General features: G+C 39.0%; 1 protein-coding gene across 4 annotated transcripts in view; it reads right to left on the bottom strand.

Annotated features, from left to right (window-relative positions):
- The window catches only part of mctp2b (multiple C2 domains, transmembrane 2b), a 40,982-nt gene that overhangs the window by 7,721 nt on the left and 13,081 nt on the right, over positions 1 to 20,180 (bottom strand). For 2 of the 4 annotated variants that reach the window (XM_084358950.1, XM_084358949.1), the window contains exons 3-17: positions 19,720 to 19,773; positions 18,222 to 18,339; positions 15,884 to 16,026; positions 15,271 to 15,347; positions 14,172 to 14,286; positions 13,963 to 13,995; positions 11,160 to 11,330; positions 9,247 to 9,377; positions 8,239 to 8,425; positions 6,538 to 6,631; positions 6,344 to 6,446; positions 6,118 to 6,220; positions 5,825 to 5,926; positions 4,960 to 5,034; positions 3,563 to 3,682 (exon numbers count right to left, since the gene is read on the bottom strand). In XM_084358950.1, coding sequence (XP_084215076.1) covers positions 3,563 to 3,682; positions 4,960 to 5,034; positions 5,825 to 5,926; positions 6,118 to 6,220; positions 6,344 to 6,446; positions 6,538 to 6,631; positions 8,239 to 8,425; positions 9,247 to 9,377; positions 11,160 to 11,330; positions 13,963 to 13,995; positions 14,172 to 14,286; positions 15,271 to 15,347; positions 15,884 to 16,026; positions 18,222 to 18,339; positions 19,720 to 19,773 — 1,626 coding nt within the window. The remainder of the gene's footprint in view (positions 1 to 3,562; positions 3,683 to 4,959; positions 5,035 to 5,824; positions 5,927 to 6,117; positions 6,221 to 6,343; positions 6,447 to 6,537; positions 6,632 to 8,238; positions 8,426 to 9,246; positions 9,378 to 11,159; positions 11,331 to 13,962; positions 13,996 to 14,171; positions 14,287 to 15,270; positions 15,348 to 15,883; positions 16,027 to 18,221; positions 18,340 to 19,719; positions 19,774 to 20,180) is intronic. The other 2 variants (XM_084358951.1, XM_084358952.1) reach the window with 2 other exon arrangements.

Here is a 20,180-nt window from a genome sequence, read left to right as displayed (position 1 = left end):
AATATGGCAGCGAGCCACAAGGCGTGGGGACGGGTTTACAGGTTTTTATATGCTAATAAAAATAGAAGTGAACATCTGGTAAAGACATCACTCTCCTCTGAGGCACCAACTGACATAAAAGATGACAGAACCCCCATTCCTCCCCTCCCCAACAGCTTTAATGTGCAAAAAGCCAAGCATGCTCTTGTCTGTGTTATCACAAGCCAAAACAGGGCCTGGGAGAGGAGATGAAACCAATTCCTCACTGAAAGGGTTATGTTTTATTAGTGAGGACTTTGTAATGACTGGGAGAGCCGAGACGGGGAGAAAGCCAAGTCACGCTTTGGTGGAAATGTATACTCGGCCATAAAGATTGTGATAATTGCAGCCCATTTCAGCTTGAGAGGCATTACACAGTCTACGACAGCAAAAAGGGGCTCTGGAAATACAATCCAGATCAGAGAGGGAGAAAAAATGAAAGGCTACCTAATGTTAGGAGAGCTACTGAACTGGAGGGTCGCACATTTTCAGAATGCAGCAGGATTTCCACACAAATGCTCGGGGAAGGGTTTACATGGCACAGCGGTAATCCAAGAGCATAGAAACCACTGACATCATTTACTCCACTCATTGTTTAAAAGTGATGTAATTACGTAACTTTGCTGAACAGCAGCTACTGCGGTCACAAGTTACAATTATAGAATAATGCTTAATGCATAAATGTAGTTTAACGGTGGCACAAGTGGAGAAGAGTCATGAAGTCCATGGACCATAATATCCACACAAAGTTTGCTAAGATTAGCAAACATTAGCCACCATATGCTAATGGCCATAGACAAGGCATGGCTGTAGCAACAAAACCACTTAATGTGTTGAATGAGCAATGATGCCTTTTGTTGCTTTTGAATTCATATTTTTGGTTGATACAGGAATAATTATTGAGCTCTTTACATTATGTTTGTATTCAGACTAAAAGTTAGCTGGCAGATTACTGATACTGCATAACTTTTTAAGCAGTGCGAGGATCGAGGAGTTGTTATTCTAATATGACAAGGGTTCCCAAAATGTGGACCGTGGACCAAAGTTGGCCCGGCCATTAGGTTCAATTTGGACCTTTGGATGTTGGATGTTTTTAGCAAAAAAAAAAATTAAAAATAAAAATGATATCAAGAGTTATATGAGCGTTTATGCTGTTTTATTTTGGTGGGGTAACATGCTATTTAAATATGTATAGCATGATCCCTAATAATAAATTATTTTTCATAATCTGAGCACACTGGGCAGAGGACACTTTGCACAAGAAGTCAAGGATCATAGTACCATTTTATTCTATTAGGCACTGATGTCAGCATTTACTCATCTTATCTCTTTTGCGTTTTTGTATTTTATTCTGATGTTACTGTATTTTTTTTTTAAATTCTCTGGCTTATGGCGTACTATTAACTTTCAGTCCGGGCACCCCTGTCAAATACAAGACCTCCTGTTTCTGTGGACCATAACAATTTAATTAAAGTGGGGTTTTTTTCCCAAGCGGTTGTACAATCTAAAATCCTACATGGTTACTAGGGATAGGACAATTAAAGATTATATGGCAGATTGCAATAAAAAAACAAAAACAAAAACACTCCCTATAAGTTGATTGTGATACATTTCTATTATCCAGATAAATGGGAATTAGGATAATCCTCACATCAGTGACTCGAAAAATTGATGAGGATGGATTGTGGACAAACTAAAACACACTAAACACCAACTTAAACATAGTCAGTTAATTTAGGATGAAGATTCACTGTTATGCTTCCAACATCACACGAGTGCAGTTTTTATTTCGTCCCAAACTTTAGGTGTTGTATGAGCTGCCATGATCACTGAAGGCAATAAGGATTGGACAGTGAATTTTTCTCAGAAGCCTCCTTTCAAGGTAAAGGAGTTCAAAGCCGTCGCTGCCTATGAAGAACTGTCATATGGTATGAAAGGAAAAAATATTTCCTCAAATGGGTCACATACTGTATATTTCATTTATAATGAAAGGAGTTGATGACATTGATTTTTTTTCTTGTGGGAGTGATGCTTTGGTATCTTCTTTAATTATTTATTTTTTTCGCTTTATTTCTAAGCAAGCCACCTTGTATAACTGGTGACCCCTCTTGTTTCTTGGAGCGGCGTGGGATAGAAAACTGGAGCTGGATTTGAAAATAAGCTGTTTTTACAGTACTCATGTTATATATCAAAATAAAAATGTGCAAGTCATAAATTAGTTTAACAAGTTTCACCACTTTTTACAGAAGGTGCAGGAGGATGTCTGGCAGTCGGCAGACGTTAGTTCGGTAGTTGATCACTCTATCCTGTCCTGCAGAGTGAAGCTTTGAATCACTCCTCTCATATGGCCATATTAAGCAGGCATTTATTTCTTCTCACTGAGGCTTGAAAAGGCGGCGAGCGTTAGTGTGAAAACATGAGTACAGATGGTACTGTCTTTCAAACACTGAGATGCAGTGGGAGGATGTGTGTCTATGTGTTGTGTGCTTGTTCATGCTTGTATGATGTGTGCTGAAGTGTGTGCGTCTGAACTGTCAGGCAAAACAGCAATATTATCCCTAATAATTAACACAAGGAGGTATTCTTCAGAAAAAATTACTAAGATTCTGTTGCAATCCAATCGTAGTGTACCATCATGAGGACCTGTGCATTTACTATTAAATATTTTCATTGCAAGCTGTTTCTGATTAAAGTGCACTGACCCCTGACCACATCTTGGACAACACACTCTTTGGGTTCTGAATCACGAGATTAAACGCAGGACTCAAAACTAAAGAGTGGTTTCTGTTCAGATAACAGCTCTGTGCTGCAGCTCCAATTTCACAGCAAATTGAACAAACTGCACTATTGGCTGGCGTACAGTGTCTCTTTACCAGTCTCTTGAGAAATTCTTCGGATGCTGAGCAAAACTTTAGTGCCATCTACAGGACACCAGCGGCAAAAACAAAAGGAACTTTATATGACCTTGCTTGCCTGCATAGTTAATGCGCAACTTGCTGTGTGCCATTTCAATCGAGCGAGATCTGGGAGAGAATAACGTCAAAAAGATCAGCACCCACTCCACTTTGCAGTTTAAAGACGAGTCTGAGAGGCTTCTCCTGTGTTTCTGTCTTCACACTTGCTTTACACTTGTATTCAACAATGGCAGGATGAAGAACAAGCCTTATCTCTGAAGAGCCTTTTAATTGGACTTCTGTCTGCATAATGGGGTCTAAATCAAACCGAGCACAGATTGGACAGAGGGTTAATGAGTTGTCAGGGAAGTAGAACAAAAATAGACTCTATCTCGACTCCACTGGGACTCTACTCTCTCCAGCTGAGGCTTAACTCTGCATTCGCGAGACACGCAGCACTGAATGCGTCCACTCCAACACAGAGCCGGGGCCAAGCCTGCGTTTCTGCTGAGCCCAACAGCGCATTGATTAAAATTCTCGCTGGGAGAGTTCAAGTAGGGGCTGGCCAGACTGCGGTTGTCTTCCGCAGCTCGGAGGGAAAACAGAGGGAAATGCAGATAGTGTGTTGATAAGCAGTTAAAGCACTTCACCAGGAAGGCTAGCAGGCTCCTCTGAACGCTCTCCCACTGGAAGCAGCTTTTGATGTACTGCAGAGTCGACATGATAGCCCTGTACAGTGTCTGAACACGCAGCACGTTCCTGGCCAGAGCCTGAAACAAACACATTACAAACATAAGAAAACACATTAATATTAGAGTAGTTGTGTTTAAAATATGGACAAACATGCTCTTATTTTTGAATTTTGAAAGACTTCCAATCAAACCAAACAGGAAACGACCAGTCAGCCAGTGAATTAGTGCGAGTAGCTGGTATGTTTTGGAATGAGCCAGTGCGGTCAGGGGGCAAAAAATGTCAGTAATCTGACCTGATTTTGTCAAGCGAGACTTTCAATATTAAAACAGAAGGAAACCGTGCACGTTACGATCCCAGTCGTCAGTGTGTAAGCCAATTTTGGCGTACGAGAGCATTGTATTGTCTAACAACAATGGGTCTTTGTGGGAAGTACAGACAGTCAGGCACCCTGTCTCGCACCCTGTCTTGCACACTGTATATCAAACTAATGTAGCAGAAGAGTGGACAAGAACTCAGTCACAGTTGGGGTCAATTAAAGCTCGATTCAACTAATTCAGGCGAAGCAAAGTCTTTGCTTTTGAGGTTGTTGCTTTCGAGAGAAAAGCAAAGTTGAAACTGCTCATGTTCAGTTCATAAAGAGCTGATTGATGATAAACACAGCAACATTCGTGCAACTTCTCTTCTCTCTCTCTCTCTCTCTCTCCCTCTCTCTCTTAGCTTCTTTTCTTGGAAGTTTCAATTATCCATGCATCAGAGGAAAAATTGTCAAAGTGCGGTGACCTCTGACCCCTGCCCTCTTTATTGAAGGTTGCTTGTAGCATTTAATGTTATGGTGTTTAACTATCATTTCATTATTGTTTAATCTGCAAATAATTTTGTTGATTAGACAATTATCATAATAAGATCAGTTCCAGCCTCCCAGGAGCCTCAAAGGATAAGCTGTTTTAAAAAATGGATGGATGGGTGGTATTATTTGTTTTTTAAAATGGCAATAGACAATTTGAAAAAAAATTTTTATCACAATATCCTAAATCTAAAGTCTTCAAATAGACTGTTTTATCCTACCAACAGTCTCTACCCAACCCAAAGACATTCAGCTTCTATCACAGAAGGCAAAGTACAGCAGCAAATCTGCTGATTAATTTTCTGTCTATGAACTAAATCATTTATGTACTCGTTAATTCAGCTCTGATGGAGATGAAAGGTATTCCACCCTTCATATGTAAGATGATGCTGCTACAACTACAATTCAAATCTTATGTAAAATGTGTGTTACAAAGTGTTTTTTAATGAATACAAAATGATGATTCCCAAACCCTGGATTATACAGTAAAAGAGTCAAACTGTGTCAAACCTTTTTGGAAAATTTGGGGTTATCCTCCATGAATCTTCTCTCCCTTGGTTGGAAGGTTCTTATACTCGCTCGGACCTGAGAGTAAAAACAAGTCATGAGGAGATTAGAAGCAGAGCCCAACATTTAAGGCCATGTCTACACATAACGCTTATTTCTTAAAACGTAACTTTTCTGTGCATTTCGGCCTTTTGTGCACATAAACAACATTTTAGGTAACTGAAAACAGTTTTCTGGAAAACTTCCAGGGTGAAAATATAAGGAAACTCTTTTACTTTTAGTATTTTCACCTGGACGGGTATAAACTGAGATTTTTGTTACTTTCACTTCCTGATTGGGTATTTGAGTTTGTAAATGGATACATAGTAACATAGTCTTTAATTAGAGAGACACAACCCCGACACTGAAAATATAACGACGATAAAGAAGTCAAACATGACTGCTGACGATGTATTAAAAAATAGCATTATTCAGAAGGATTCTGTGAAGAGCAGTCATGTTTCTGTGCCTCATTATTTATGTCATGTTTAAAGAATAAATGCTTCAGCCCTGCTCCCTGTAACATATATAATATAAACTAATAGTAAAAATAAGTCAAGAACGTAAAGATATGTAAAAATTGTAACGTAAGAAATTTTATTACAGTATTTCCTGCAACCAAGAGTGTGCCGGCACGTGTATGCCCAGTGTACATTAATGGTATTTTAACACTTGAATATTGGTTTTCAAATAAAATGACTATGAAAAGAGATTTCTAAAAGAATGCTAAAATGCTAAAAGATCGTTTTTGTACCTGTGTACGTCTGGACTAGGCCTTCCATTGCCATCATGCACTCATGTCCTCTTTACAGGCTTAACTTTTACTTACGGGGTTAAAAATAACCTCCAGCTCCAGAGTGATGCTCCCTTTCGACAGCCCACCTAAGTCTTCCTTCTTGAGCGGGAAGGTGATCTGCTGTCCCCTGCGGATCTGCAGGACAGAAAGGGCATCAGGTGCTGAACTCAGCGATGAACCTGACCATCAGTCATGCTGGATTACATCTTAGCAAGTCTTCAACCCCCGCTGGAGTGTTATCGCCTTCTTCACTTTAATTTAGACACAGAGTGTAAATAGATGAGTCTATTGTCTGCATGACAGACTCTGAGTGAGGTAGTGTGTACCGAAAGCAGGGGAATGGCAACTTTTCCCAGGAAGTCTGGCGCCTTGTCTCCATCCTCATCAAAGACAGTCACCACCAGAACATCATGAACGTCTTTGACAGGGCTGCAGAGACAAACACAGAGGTTAGATACTCACAAATCAGCCCACAAAACGGTCATACAGCATACAACATGTGGTTCAACATACATAATGTAGCATTAATTAGACAAAAAGAGTCACACTGACAGTGTAAAGACTTTGTTCCACTCCGGGTGGAGGCTCTTGTAGACTGTGTGGGTCTGCAGTCTGTCGTTCCCCAGTTCCAACACACAGAAGGGATCACTCTTGCCTGCAGAACACAATAATAAATTCACACTGGGCTCGCTCTTTCCAGTGTGACAGAATGAAGAAAGAACTTAAATCCAAACGTGTGACCGTACCGTTCAAATCAGCAGCCAGCAGATCTGCAGCCTTGATTACTTTGACTTGAAGGAAACCAACATCGCGGAGGTTTTTCAGGGACCTTTTCACACTCTGTTGGGACAGTAAGGACAGGAAGCATGAGGATATGGAGAGATTTCAATTAGAAAACAGTCAACGGTGTCTGTTTGCTTGATTACACAAAAACTACTGAACAGAATATACCCCATTAACTTTTGGTATGGATCCAGATAAATGGACAGATCCAGGAAATTGATCATTATGAGATTTTTTTTCTATATTTTCAAATTTCGAGCCTTGGTGGAGGTATGCGGCCTACTGAGAGCCATTCATGTCTGTTTTTAAGATGGCTGTGGATCTACATCAAGATACACTTAGTGAGAGACTATCATGGGGTACAGAGACTTTCTCTTTTACGGTAAAAGTGTAAAAAGATTTTTAAAATGTCCAAACATGTTCCATCTCACGCTGAAAAAAAAAACTTGGATCCAAAACTCAGATCAAAACATCTGCTCTAAGAACGCATCATGTTATGATTGACCCAGTTCTCCATAAAATTTCATATTAATTAAATGTCAGATTCCCATCATGTTATAAATGTGTATAAAATAACCAGGTCATCCATATTATTTGCACCTTAGAAAATAAATAAATCCACGGCATGTGCAGCAGACCTGTGCAGATCTGTATATTCAGATGTTTCCCAACTCAGAAGAGGCGAGTTTCAAGAAAACATTTGTGGAAAAGCTGTGACATCTTAGATTTCAGAGACAGTCACCAAATGGCAGCGCTTCCACAAGCTACAGTATCTTGTTGGAGAAAAAAATTGACTAGACAAGAAAAGACTACTGCATGCTATCTTCTCTCTTGTAATATTCTTAATCAAGGTGGAGGTGACATTTTTCATCCTGCATTAAAAAGGTCTCTGCAGCAGCTGACTCATACGTCTCATTTCTGTATTTTACAAAAGAACTTCAGACTGCCAACAAGTCCGTGCTTGCAATAGCATTGCCGCCGAATTCACTAATGTAGCTCTGACGCTTAATCCAACCATGATAGATTACTCATTCTAAGTTTCAAGCCACTGCAAGTTTTGTGGCATGAGCTGCATGATAAGTATGAAATGATAATGACACCATTGTGAGAACAGGATGGATGGATCGAAAAACTTACATTTTGCTTTAGAAAATTGTGGATGGTAAAACATTAATGATTTTCAGTTGGACTAAACATGAAAAGTGAAGCTTTCGATAACAATATTTAAATCAGCACAGTCCTAAATATTTAGAGCCTCCCTCTCTGTGCGTCATCAAGTATGTCAAAATAATATGATAAAGCAGAAATCTTTGTTGATGACTCACACAAAATCAAATCTTGAACCCTTAATTGCCACTTAAATCTAGACATGTTTTGACATATTCCGACTACAACCAAGTTTGGATTGAATGCTCACTTGATAATCAGTGAGACCGCCATACATGCTTTTCTGTTCATACTTAGCCTGCAGTAATGGGCTTTTAATTGCCTTAATTATCAAACTTTAGACTGACATCTCTTCATCACCTGCTGCTTTTACATTTCATAATTAAGTTTAAGAGTTGACTGATAACTACCGATGAAAGTGTTAAATATACTGACACGTCAAGTCGACATGATGCAGCCATACAGTACAGATAGAATATAACAGTACGGGTACTGACGTAGTTCTCCAGCTGGTTCTGTTTTTCATGCGGTTCGTCAAGTGGTGCGGCACAGAGGTCAGAGATGGAGACGCCACTGCATGTGTTCACTGTGAGCAGGAAGACCAAGCGTCCTTTCCCCTCGACCAGGGCCTTTGTAAACAGCTGCCTCTGATTGACAGGGACCCAGGACAGGTCAACTTCACACCTGTGCAAACAAACACATGCATACAAAGGCCTTCACAAACTGTACGCTAATGCAGGCAAGCACATGCAGGTACACAGTTGCAGTCATGCAAACATAAAATGTACATACATCGCACACAGACAATAGCATCCGCACATACGGACATAAGAGCAAGTATACTAGAGCAGTTACTAACAAATGTTTTCCATTGTATAATAATCTTTTGAATATTTTTTGGATAAACAGATCAGTTGTTCGGTTTATAAAATGTTAGAACATGGTGAAATATGTCCATCAGCGTTTCCCAAAGCCTGAGATGTCACCCTTAAATGTCTTGTATTTTCCACAACTATTTACCGTCATAGGAGTAAAGAAACCATAAAATATTCACATTTAAGAAGCTGGAATCAGAGAATGATCAAAATAGTTGATTAATTTAAGAGTTGACACATTTTTTAAAAGCTGAATCGTTGCAGCTCTGAAGTATACACATGTGCACACACAACCACATTCACAAGATAGACACCATGCATGGACATCTTTAAGATGGAGCAAAAATTTGAAGGCCATATACTTAACAGCTGACAGTTCACTTACAAGAACCGTTTCTTCACCTGACTGTACAAACACACCTCTCACTGGGCTGACATTGGTCTTTGCTTTCAAATTGTGAAGTGAAAAAAATCCAGGCAGCTTTTCTCGAGGTCTGTTTTTTGTTCACTGGGTTCAGGTGTTTTGGAGCAAGGTGAATCATTCGTTTTGAGACTTGTCCCACACACTGGCTTTGAAGGGCAAGTACACACACACACATACAAACACACAGGTTCTGAATGTAGACTCACGTCCCCAAACACTCCTCGCTCCTTCGTCCTTCCTTGGACCAGAGCTCCACCTCCAGGATGTTATGACCGTCCAAGAACTGGTTCAGTGTGAACCTCTCTCTCCACTGAGGTTTGGACACTTTGCAGTGATTCTGAATCGGGAATGAGGACAGAAAATTAACATAAAAAATACTTAGAGTAGAGTTGGAGAGAATACTTAGAAATTCATGTTTATGTACAAGGACACTGAGAGTAGCAAATTCAAATTCAGATGACAGAAAGCATTTATACCCTAAACATCTTGGCTCATATATATTTCTGTTTGTTTGGGCCCAAGGCAAAAGTTCCCAGGGGGCCCTCCGACCTGCATTCCTCACTATTAACTGTTAAATAATCTGACACCAACAAAAAATGTACAAAATCCTTGTTTTCCATTTTCAATGTTCACATTAGTATATTTTTTTTAATATAAAAACATTTAAAACCAGAACAATTCAAACCTAAATTAATCACTAAACAACTTAAACGCTGTCACATTGTAAACAACCGACATCATGAGGCCAGTGATCATCAACACATATAGTGCTTTGAGGTGCACAGTATAGTGCCTTTATGGGAGGTTTTTTGGGGTTTATAGTTTCATTGCAAAATGTGCCAACATGAGTGGCCATATTCCCCAAAACATTTGCGTCATTTGCCTCTCCCCATGGTGCCCCTCTGCATTTGTGACCTGCTCCATCCTCACATCACCAGAAGGAACTAGCTGGTTGGGTTTCTGACCAGGACTCACAGGTTGTCCCTCACATTTGACTAAAGACTAAAGGTGATCAAGCCTTTGGTGGTGGCTCCAAAAGTGTGAAACATTGTTCCCATTTTTTTAAGGCTGTTGTTACTTATCTTTAATTGTTTGTATATTTTAATGTTTTTATATTTACCAATGTTTACTCTTGTGAAGCAGTTTGTGACCTTACTCTATGAAAGGTTCCAAACTTCACTTACTTATTTATTTTTCCTGTCACGTCACAATGGTCATTATCTTTTCTGTCAGTCGAATGTCAGAAAACATAGACTTTTATAACATGTTTGTGGTTATTTCAATGGAACTTCTCAGCTCGGTTAGAAAATTAACCAGCTGCAATATGTCTAGGTTTTTTTTAACATTTGCTGAATTTAATTTAACCAACAGACAAGTGTGTGAACTGTTTGTTGTTTAAGCAGCTTCAGAAATCAGTGTCAGAAATTCCCATCACACATGAAGGCATAAGAAGTGGTTACTGTCACTTTGAAGCTGCATATAGGGAGAGAAAAAGAAAAGAAGAAACGCTGTTCATTAGGTTGCAGCTTTGATGTGCAATGGATGAGTTTGCAGAATAGCGAGATAATCATCAATGACAGTAGCCGCAGAGCCAGCAGCGCAAGAAAGAGAGCATCACTGCAGACATCATGCAGCTGCCAGGATGAGCAGTGAATACAGCTCAGCCATTTCATGGCACATACTGGTTATCCATCCATAAGGACATTCGGGCCTAACATCTGCACTTCCGGATAGATCATAGTACTGTTATATTAATTGTAAGTCACTGTCGACACAGTGTACATGATAATACTTGAAACAAAAAATGTCTAGTTTTAGAGAAACACTTCTATTATTTTGCAAAAAACGTTTGCAAAAGAAGAGGTGAAATGACAAGAAAAGAGAAGAAAAACATGAGTTTAGAGATTAAAGAAAGGGGTTAAATTATATATATTTTTATAAAAGGTTCAGATTGTGGCGAAGAAGAAAAAAGGAGCAGAGGAAGGGGAGTGTGATGAGAAGAAAAGAGTAGAAGAAGGAGTGGAGGGGAGAAGAGGAATTCAGAGTAACAAAGACAATTCAAGAGGAAGAGGAGGAGGGGAGTGCAGGAGATGAAAAGCATTAGTCCTCCATCCAGTACCTTGCTTTTGTATGTCTGCTCTCCCAGTCTGAAGCGAACAAAGAGCTGACCTCCCTGAGAGTCCAGCGGCAGCTCCTGACCCTCGACCAGAGTCACTGACACAACAGAGGTCCACAGCTGACTTTTCCTCAGTGACTCTGACAGACGAAAGCTCGGAGAACTGCCTCCCGCCTGCAGGAGAGGGATTCGAAACAAAGGAGTGAAGGGGTAAGGCGGAAAAGAGAGTTTTGGAATACAAATAGAAAACTTGCATGAGATATTAAGATACTTAATACTTCTAAGTCAAATTATTTTTACTTTTTTAGCACTCATCTCTCTTTTCCAACATACATGCATCGAGCTGATACAGAAAAGAAATAAAATAAAACAGTACCATGACGAGAGGGGGATTTTACCTAAACATTTACACCTATACTAACTGATATAAAGCTTAAATAAGATATCAACAAGCAGTTGATCAGCAAATCAGTGCTGTGGATATTACAAAAAGCACAACTGCAAGATGGCTGAATGAGACCATATTATGTCTCTTGTTCAGTGAAAAGAGACTGAAATTGTTCATTTCATTTCACTGAGAGATTAGGTAAAGCCTGCAGTAGCTACAATGCAGAGCAGTGCCTCTCTTTCATATATAATAGGGAGCCATATTCTCAGATAATTAGCTGAGCTTACATGAAGACACAGCGCTGTAGGGAGATGCATTTAACCCAGATTCAATTAATGTAGACGAAGCTGTCACTGACGTCCTGTCTGACTTCGTTCTGCTGCATGCATGGGCGCAAAATCCAGTTTTAATTAACAGGCTGCAGTGAAAGCACTGGGCAGAGAACAGTAAGTATCTGAAGCAACAGGGGAAGGTGCACTCAGCAGCCCCTTTATAAAAGGTACACCCGCTCAGTAATGCAAACAACCTCCAACCACAGAATCGTGTGGAACTCCATCCATTAACATGTAGACGAATACGAAAGGGTTTTTTTGATTAATCATAGGAGTGAGCAAAGATGCCAGATGTGGTGGTTCAAGCATCTCAGAAAGAGTTGCCCAACTCATGCTCATGCACTACAGAGGAGAGAGTGTACAGAAAATGACATAATAAGCAAAAAAAAAAAAGCATGCATTTAGCAGCTGATCTGTGTATGAAAATATTTCCTCAGTGAGGTCAGAACACAATGATCAGACTCATTTAATAGATAAAACTGGAATAGTGTTTGTTTTTTGTTTTTGTTATTGCCAACAAATCGACTGAATAAACCCCTCCACAAATTAATCCAAAAGTGAGTTATTTTGACCCTCTACTTCTCAAAGTCCCTACTCTGTGGCCCATTGGTTCCCATTAATAACAAAAAAGAGGGGGATTACAAATAGTTTAATTGTAAAGAACCATTTTATGACTTTTGTAATAAGAAATAACACAGTCTTCTACTTATACATTCGTAGCAATGAAACACAGCCTTGTACTCGAGGGTTTTGCTACTGCAACCTTAAAGGGCTGGTATGACCAGTAGCTTATTCTGGCTACTGCTAGAATACTTTAGATAGATATTACTATTAACACCTGACCAAGACTGTATACTTGGGGCTGATCCTGATATTAATATTAGGAAGTAAAAGATTCTGATATCAATTTCAGCCAATATACCGACGTTTTGCAACGGTTCCTCAAATGTGGTTATTAAACAGTCATGACAAAGATAAATAAGGAAGGCAGGATACTTTACAGTTTAAACGTTATCATCTAAACAGTACAGCAGTGCACTGAACAAGATAAGTGCACTGGGAATTTAACAATTATAAATTATCCCTAGAAACTTTTTCCATTATAATCTCTAAAAAGTGAGAAGAAGAGATTTTTCATATCGGAGCAGAGAACATATATGCCAATACCGATATTATATTTGTTGGGGAGTATTCTTATACTATGTTTTAGCTTCCTGTTATCCCATAAATGAAACCTTTTTAGCATTAAATACTTTAAAGTCCCACTTTAAAAGGCAAAACAATATTCAACAAAATTATTTGCATCAACAGGACCATGTATGTGGGACCAGTTCAGAATAGACTACAGTGCCCATGTCTATTGAGTTTACAGCTTTAAGATAATAATTGAGCTCTATGGCACAGAGGAACTAGGTATTTCAAGCTTGTTCCTACGATATAGCACAACATTACCATGACCTGGATGACTGAGAACCTTCATCAGCATATTTCAGGGACGTTAGCATATTTTAATACACCAACAATACTCATTAGTAGAATCAATTCATTGTTGGTTTTGGTCTTTTCATGAGATTTGCTGACAATATTGGGAATATACTTTATCAGCAGACTTATCCTATGAGGTAACATAAGGCCACAGATACTCAAATCATGTTGTGTATTGAGTCGGCAGTGAAGGACTTTGTTAAATGTATACCTCAAAAACTTGCTGCCGTTTTTTCCTAATTAAGACACACAATTTATTTTTAAAAGAATGTGGTGATGTGCTGCCCTCTTGTGCAATGAAACAAAAATGACTCAGATCAACCTAAGTACAGGTAGAAGTAATGATCTTAATACAATGTTGGTCTATAAGCAGACACTGCAGCTGTTTGATTACTCTGAACTGTGGTGAAGGAGGTCGTTCCCTGAGCATGATGGGATGTTAACAAGGATTCATTCATTTAGATGTTAACGGAGACTCTATATTTCACTATGTTATTTTAGCCTGGATTTGATGAATTCTCTTGTTTACATCTTCTAGATATCTGACCAAAGTAAATGTTACTTTGTGTCTATTCAGTGTGTTCCCTCCATCATGCCTTACCCTAACACTTCGTTTTCGTTTTTGGGGCCACCGCTGCCAGCAGGAGCATGCATGTTAGGTGCAAAACAAAATGACACTGTGGTTAGTAGGACATAGACAGAAACAATGGGTGAAAACATAAATGTGTAATAAATACTGTACATGCATCACAAGAATCCCTACTTTTAAATAACATGCAGTACATATACACATATGGGAGCTTGCCATACAGGGCCTTTTTTGCTGTCTCCGTCTCTGCGTGACAAACTCATGTCCACCAGCACGACCCCCATGTCATCCTCCAGGCTATTTGGGTCGTCCAAAGGCAAAGACAGCTCGTTGACTCTGGAAAAAAAAAGAAAAGCAAATATCAGCTTCAATCTAAAAGATTAAACAGGTTGAGGTCAGAGATTTGTCATTTGACGTTTGTATCCTGAGGGTTTGAGAGATGAATACCAGGACAGGAAAGCAGAATAACATATCCGCTTCTCAAAATTATTATTTCTTTGTTCTTTTTTGGTTACCTTTGACTTTTGCTTGTGGGATTCTGAATAATTTTTTACCTTTAGACGAAAATAAAATAATTTGAATCTTTGATTGAAGTGCTCACCAAACAATGTCAAGGGGTCACAAGAAGATAAAGTTTAATTTTAAGAGTGAACACACCAAGAGGGCTGGGAACAACTGGTTTAGAACAAACTGAAATTAATTGTTATTATGACTAGTTTAATTCTCAGCAACTGATTTACTGTAGTTGCTGTGCATATGACATAAAATAACTTAGTAAATGTAATGGAGAAAACTTTCCTCTTAGCGACTCCTCATTTTGAACAGCTGTACATGAGTGATAAACTGTGAGCTTGATAATCAGCCAATAAGTAACAAGAAATGTCTGTAGAGAAATACCAGACATGTCTGATGTAATAATGAAGTGTGTCCCCATTACACAGTTTGTCCACCAGAGAGCACTGACGAGTTTAATTTCCAACCACAAACCATCCAACTCAGTACATATAATGCTCTCAATTCTTTAAAAGAAGAAGAAGAAGAAGAAGAAGAAGAAGAAGAAGAAGAAGAAGAAGAAGAAGAAGAAGAAGAAGAAGAAGAAGAAGAAGAAGAAGAAGAAGAAGAAGAAGAAGAAGAAGAAGAAGAAGAAGAAGAAGAAGAAGAAGAAGAAGAAGAAGAAGAAGAAGAAGAAGAGACTTTTGGAGGATACAATACAATTTATTGCCACCAGCTTCAGAACTATCAAATATCTGGTCCCAAAAATCAAATATACAAGTTACATATATGCATATTCAAGCTGCCTCCAACACATACTGCACTCACTTGTCAATCTCCAGATCACTCAGGGTGACACTGGTGGAGCCCATGAAGTCATCAGTCGTCAGATCACGGTCGTATACCTGTCTCATGTCAAACACCAACACACAGTTGACACAGAGGGCATCATGGACACACTGTCCACTGTCTGTGGAGCTCATCCACCATTATCAGTTATTTGTTTCTGTGAATGGTGTGCAGGAACTGATCAGCTGTGGGTTTCCATAAAATCATTACAATACAAAGTTTCAAAGTTGACTTAATTCACTGATGAATGTTCAGCTTGAGGGGTAAGTGGCTGAAACAACAGCTGAGTTGAGGTGAAGTGCTGTGGTAGCAAATTAACAGTACGAGAGTTGTTGAATAAAACATTTAATTCATGCCTGGACTTGTAATTACACTGCCAACCTGCATGGCTCTGGGGCTGCATCACCTGAGGTGCAATCACCAAAACACACCACATTACAAATCTAACACATTAAAGCCTTCACCGCAGTGCTCCTCCTATGTATGATTAACCCAACAGTGATACTGTCCCAAGATAAAATAATGACATATAAAATATAAAATTACAATCAACTTTCCAGCAAATAACGCATTGAACTTGCAGGTGAGTTACCTTGATGTACAGTTTCTGGTTCAGATCCTTCACAGGTAAGGAGAAGGTCTCATTCCATGTGGGGTTGAGGTCTTTATAAACCACTTTGCTTTTGTAGAAAGTTTTCCCATCCAATTTGAATTTCACATAAGGGTCGCTGGTACCTGAAAATGATATACAACATGAAACATTGTAGTTTAGATCAGTAACTGACTCATCTTGCAGATGTTCCTCACAGGGATCAGACTGCTGGGGGGTTCCAGTACACACAGCTGTTGATAGAGATACTTTCTGCTACTCAGATTCAACATAAAACCATAACACAGGTGTTAATTTTGCCTGAGAATAAGGTGAGAGGATTTGACTTGAATTAAGTGATAGACAAAATATTTTGAAAAGGTTTGAATTTGTTTTAAGCCACAAAAACATTCCTCTTTAAGCGGTGGCAGGACATTTGATATACATTTGACATTTGACTCCATCTTTCAAAAGTAGAGTTGACTCATTGTGACTGACTGTAATGAATAATAATGAAATAACTGCGCTTCTCATTTCCAAACTAGGTTTCTAAATAGCCATGCACCCTTTGTTTCTTAATTTCTAGGGAAACTCACTGGTTTCCAGCAAGAGTGAGGACCAGTCTGTTCATAGTGTCATCTCTCATGTGTGTGAACAGAGGAAGTGGTTTTTTTTTCCTCCGCAGCCGATGAGACCACAGCTTCCTGAATTAAAGGCCAATCACATTTCGGCTTTGAGCGTGGAAAGTGACGGCAGCTGACGTATTTCTTTCTGTGTGTTTAGTTGTGTTATATGACCACTTTATCACATGTGGATAGAACAGGTGAAGGCGACTGTAAAGACTACTGAATTCCTTTAATACTATTAACTTGTTTAAGTGTTTTTACCCTTTAATATCTCATATTTGTTGCTGCTATGTGAAATCATTTTCACTCGATGGTAAAAGAGGTGCAGCTTGTGAATTCTATCTATTGTGTCAGTTGACCAGCTGAGGGCAGCAGGCTACCCAACGCAGTTTGTAGACCATCAGCTTCTCTGCATCCATGTCCTGTTTTTTGCTGTAACAATAGAGGCATTACATTCCAACCCTTTTTACACAACAAACCACTGCTGTCAATCATAAAACAGCTGTCAACATATGCTACGCCTGCAGTGTTTATAGTCTGAACCAACAGACGAAATTAAGCATTGTTTATGCACTGCTTTTTAAAAGATGTATGGCCTCAACAATAATGCAGTGAAACCAAATCCTCCCGCCTCTTGTTCCTCCGCTTTCTTTCCCTGCATTATCTGTACCCACTGCCTGGTTGTGTAAATATGAAGCCACATGAGAGAGAGTATGTAATCCAAGCACATGCCCAGAATGAAAGGCCTGGTGTCATGAATGCTGGGTGTGGCTCAGACAGGTTCTAATATGCTGTGAGGAATCCTGCTCTGGCTGTCTGTGGTGTCCATGGAACCAGTAACACAGTGTGTAAACCAAACATACGCTCCTAGCCGTCGAACCAAGGCTAAACACACAAACCGAGGACAGTCCAAGTTAAAACACACACGAGCATACTCGTCTGGGCACAAATGCTAATTTGAGGTGAGTTCAGAAAACTAAAAACAGATAAGAAAAGATAAGATCTGACACTACCCCAGGAACCTCTGTGTGAAGTCATACAACACATTAAAGATTACAAATGAAAATGAGGGTGCGAACACAAGTGGAAGAATAAATAAGTAGCAATAGTAGCACTTACTCACTGGGACAGAAATGCACACGCACACGTTAAATGATGACATAGGTGACAAACTGTTAAACGATGTGTCAGAAGTAACAGGAATATACCAGCACACAGTATATACTACAGAGGACATACCGTCAGATCTAAATAGCATGGCATGAATGCAGCTTTGGATATACTATATGCATTATTAGCCGTAGAGCTCATTAAACATTCAGGCAGAGAAATCATATGGACAGAAAAAGTTGAGTGACTAGCAGGGAAGAACTAAAAATTCTCACCACACACTGATTTTTAGATTTTTAGGACAGGAAAGTAAAGTGATTAGAAACTTCATTGGACAAATTTGCTCTTGAATCTACCCAGCTTCCTTGTTCTGACCATTTAGGAATCATTTGACCTCACGGTTAACCATTTTGTACAGCTGCCACGTTCTGCATGCAAAACAACAGTACATGAATACACATAGAGAGATCTACTGCACACACTATTATTTTATGGTCTACTGTTCATATGTAAAATGACATGCATCCCTTTTTACACTTCCTTGTTGTCCTGTAGTATCACGCAGCATGTGTGTGTGTAGTAGCAGTGTAAGATGAGGTTCTTACCACAGCGGTCCCTGATGACCAGGTTGCGTCCTTCCTTCAGGTTGATGGTGAGCAGGAAAGACCTCAGAGAAAAGCTGGAGTTCTCTGCCACAGCGGGAGTCTCGTTGCCCATCTCACTCTGGACACACACATCAATACATCATCATTGTTTAATGTATTACTGCTATAGCACATCTGATTACATCTAGACTTTGTGAGCAAGTCTACAGCTGCATCGGAAAAACTTTATAATAACCATCACTAATAAACGGTAAATTTATAGTTAGTTAAACTTCAGTTCATAGTTGTGTCACTGTTAACAGACAATGAAATGCTTTATAACCATTAATTAAGCCATGTAAAGGTTTATAAACATCCGTTGCGACTTATAATAGCCATACAAATAATGTTTACAGATAAACTACACAGTAATTATTAGCCATTTATAAAGTATTATAAATACCAGTTGCACATTTAAAAGAAATAATTATCTAATAATAAATGTTTAATAAAGCATTTAATTGTTTGTTAATAATAAAATAGCTATTAACTAAAACATATTTAACTATAAAGCTACCACTTATTAATAAGTTATTATTGTTCCGCATACTTTTTTTTTTAGATACCACATTATGCCTCCACCTACACATGTTTTTCTACAAAACTAATTTTTACTGAAAAAAATAAATTGAAAAATCTAAAACTTTTGTAAGAATTTAGATTTTGTTCTGAAATGTTTTGATCAAAAAATAAGATTAGAAGACCTTTATAGAGTCAGCACCACAGGCACATTTTGGTCAACATCTTGTTGTGTCCACATTGTCCCAATCACAACACAATCTAGTCCCCAAAAAAGAAAGTCGTCAGGGGCTTTTCTCTTCATCGTGACATATGACTGTAAAGTCCCATGCTCTTCACATACTGGAATGTACTTATTATGTCCCTTACTCCTAATGTTGCATTTTTTTTGTTGCGTTGGTGCATTTGACAACGATGATGTTTTTGATTGAATACAAAAAGCACAGTCTATGAATGGCTTTCTGCCTTTATATGACGTCTATGCTTCCTGTCCATGCAATGGATTACTTAATCACTATGAAGCCTCTACTCCAAAACAAGCATCTTTGAGAAAATAAACCCCAGCAGCCTGGAATCACCCCGCTCAGCATCCCCAACCATGACTGGCCTAAAAAGCCAGGATAAAAGACAGTGATTGCTGAACCACACACATTGCCTACTGTCCCATCATGACCTGAACACAACACAATAATCTGGACTTAAACTTTGACACAAGTGTGTGTCAGCCAAAACACAATGCTGCTTTCTGCATGACACTTAAACACAAAACACGATCACAGCCACTTGACAGAAACAGTCTTTTTAACCACAGACAACAACACCACCTGCACCCACCTTTTCATCATGGTAGCATGGAAAATGATATTAAAATGACATCAGTTCCACAACACTGAATCCCCATACCAATTATTAATTGCCCAAACTGGATAGCAGCACTTACATTTTGGTTGTCCCCGTCTTTTAACACGTGACCGTTGAAATCATGATTATCATACTGCGGAGGCAAACATAAATTCATTTAAAAATCTATCATGTAATATCTGAAGAGAAAGAGAAAAGTCCCATAATGAAAAGAGGGACGTTTCAGCCTGCTGATCAGTTAAAGGTTCAGGAACTGATCTCTCTTTGGTATTTCCACCACCAGCACAAATCCTCTGAGCATTTATTAAAAATTCCTGCATCCTGGGGACTGAACAGCATTAAACCACAGGACATACACTGGTTCTGGAAAAGAGAAATCTGCCCTCTTTCTGCCCTTTTGTTCACATCAAAGTATCCACAATTCTTAGCATTAACCTCCTTGTGGACTTTAAACCATGAGGGACTGAGCATTTTCCATAATATTTTACACAACTTAATCTTCTTCTTTTGGATCCTAATGTACAATGTGGACTGGTCACA

The sequence above is a fragment of the Pagrus pagrus genome (genome assembly GCF_965226575.1).
Source record: "Pagrus pagrus genome assembly, chromosome: 1".
Taxonomy (NCBI): Eukaryota; Metazoa; Chordata; class Actinopteri; order Spariformes; family Sparidae; genus Pagrus; species Pagrus pagrus.
This window is presented reverse-complemented; position numbering and strand designations above follow the sequence as displayed.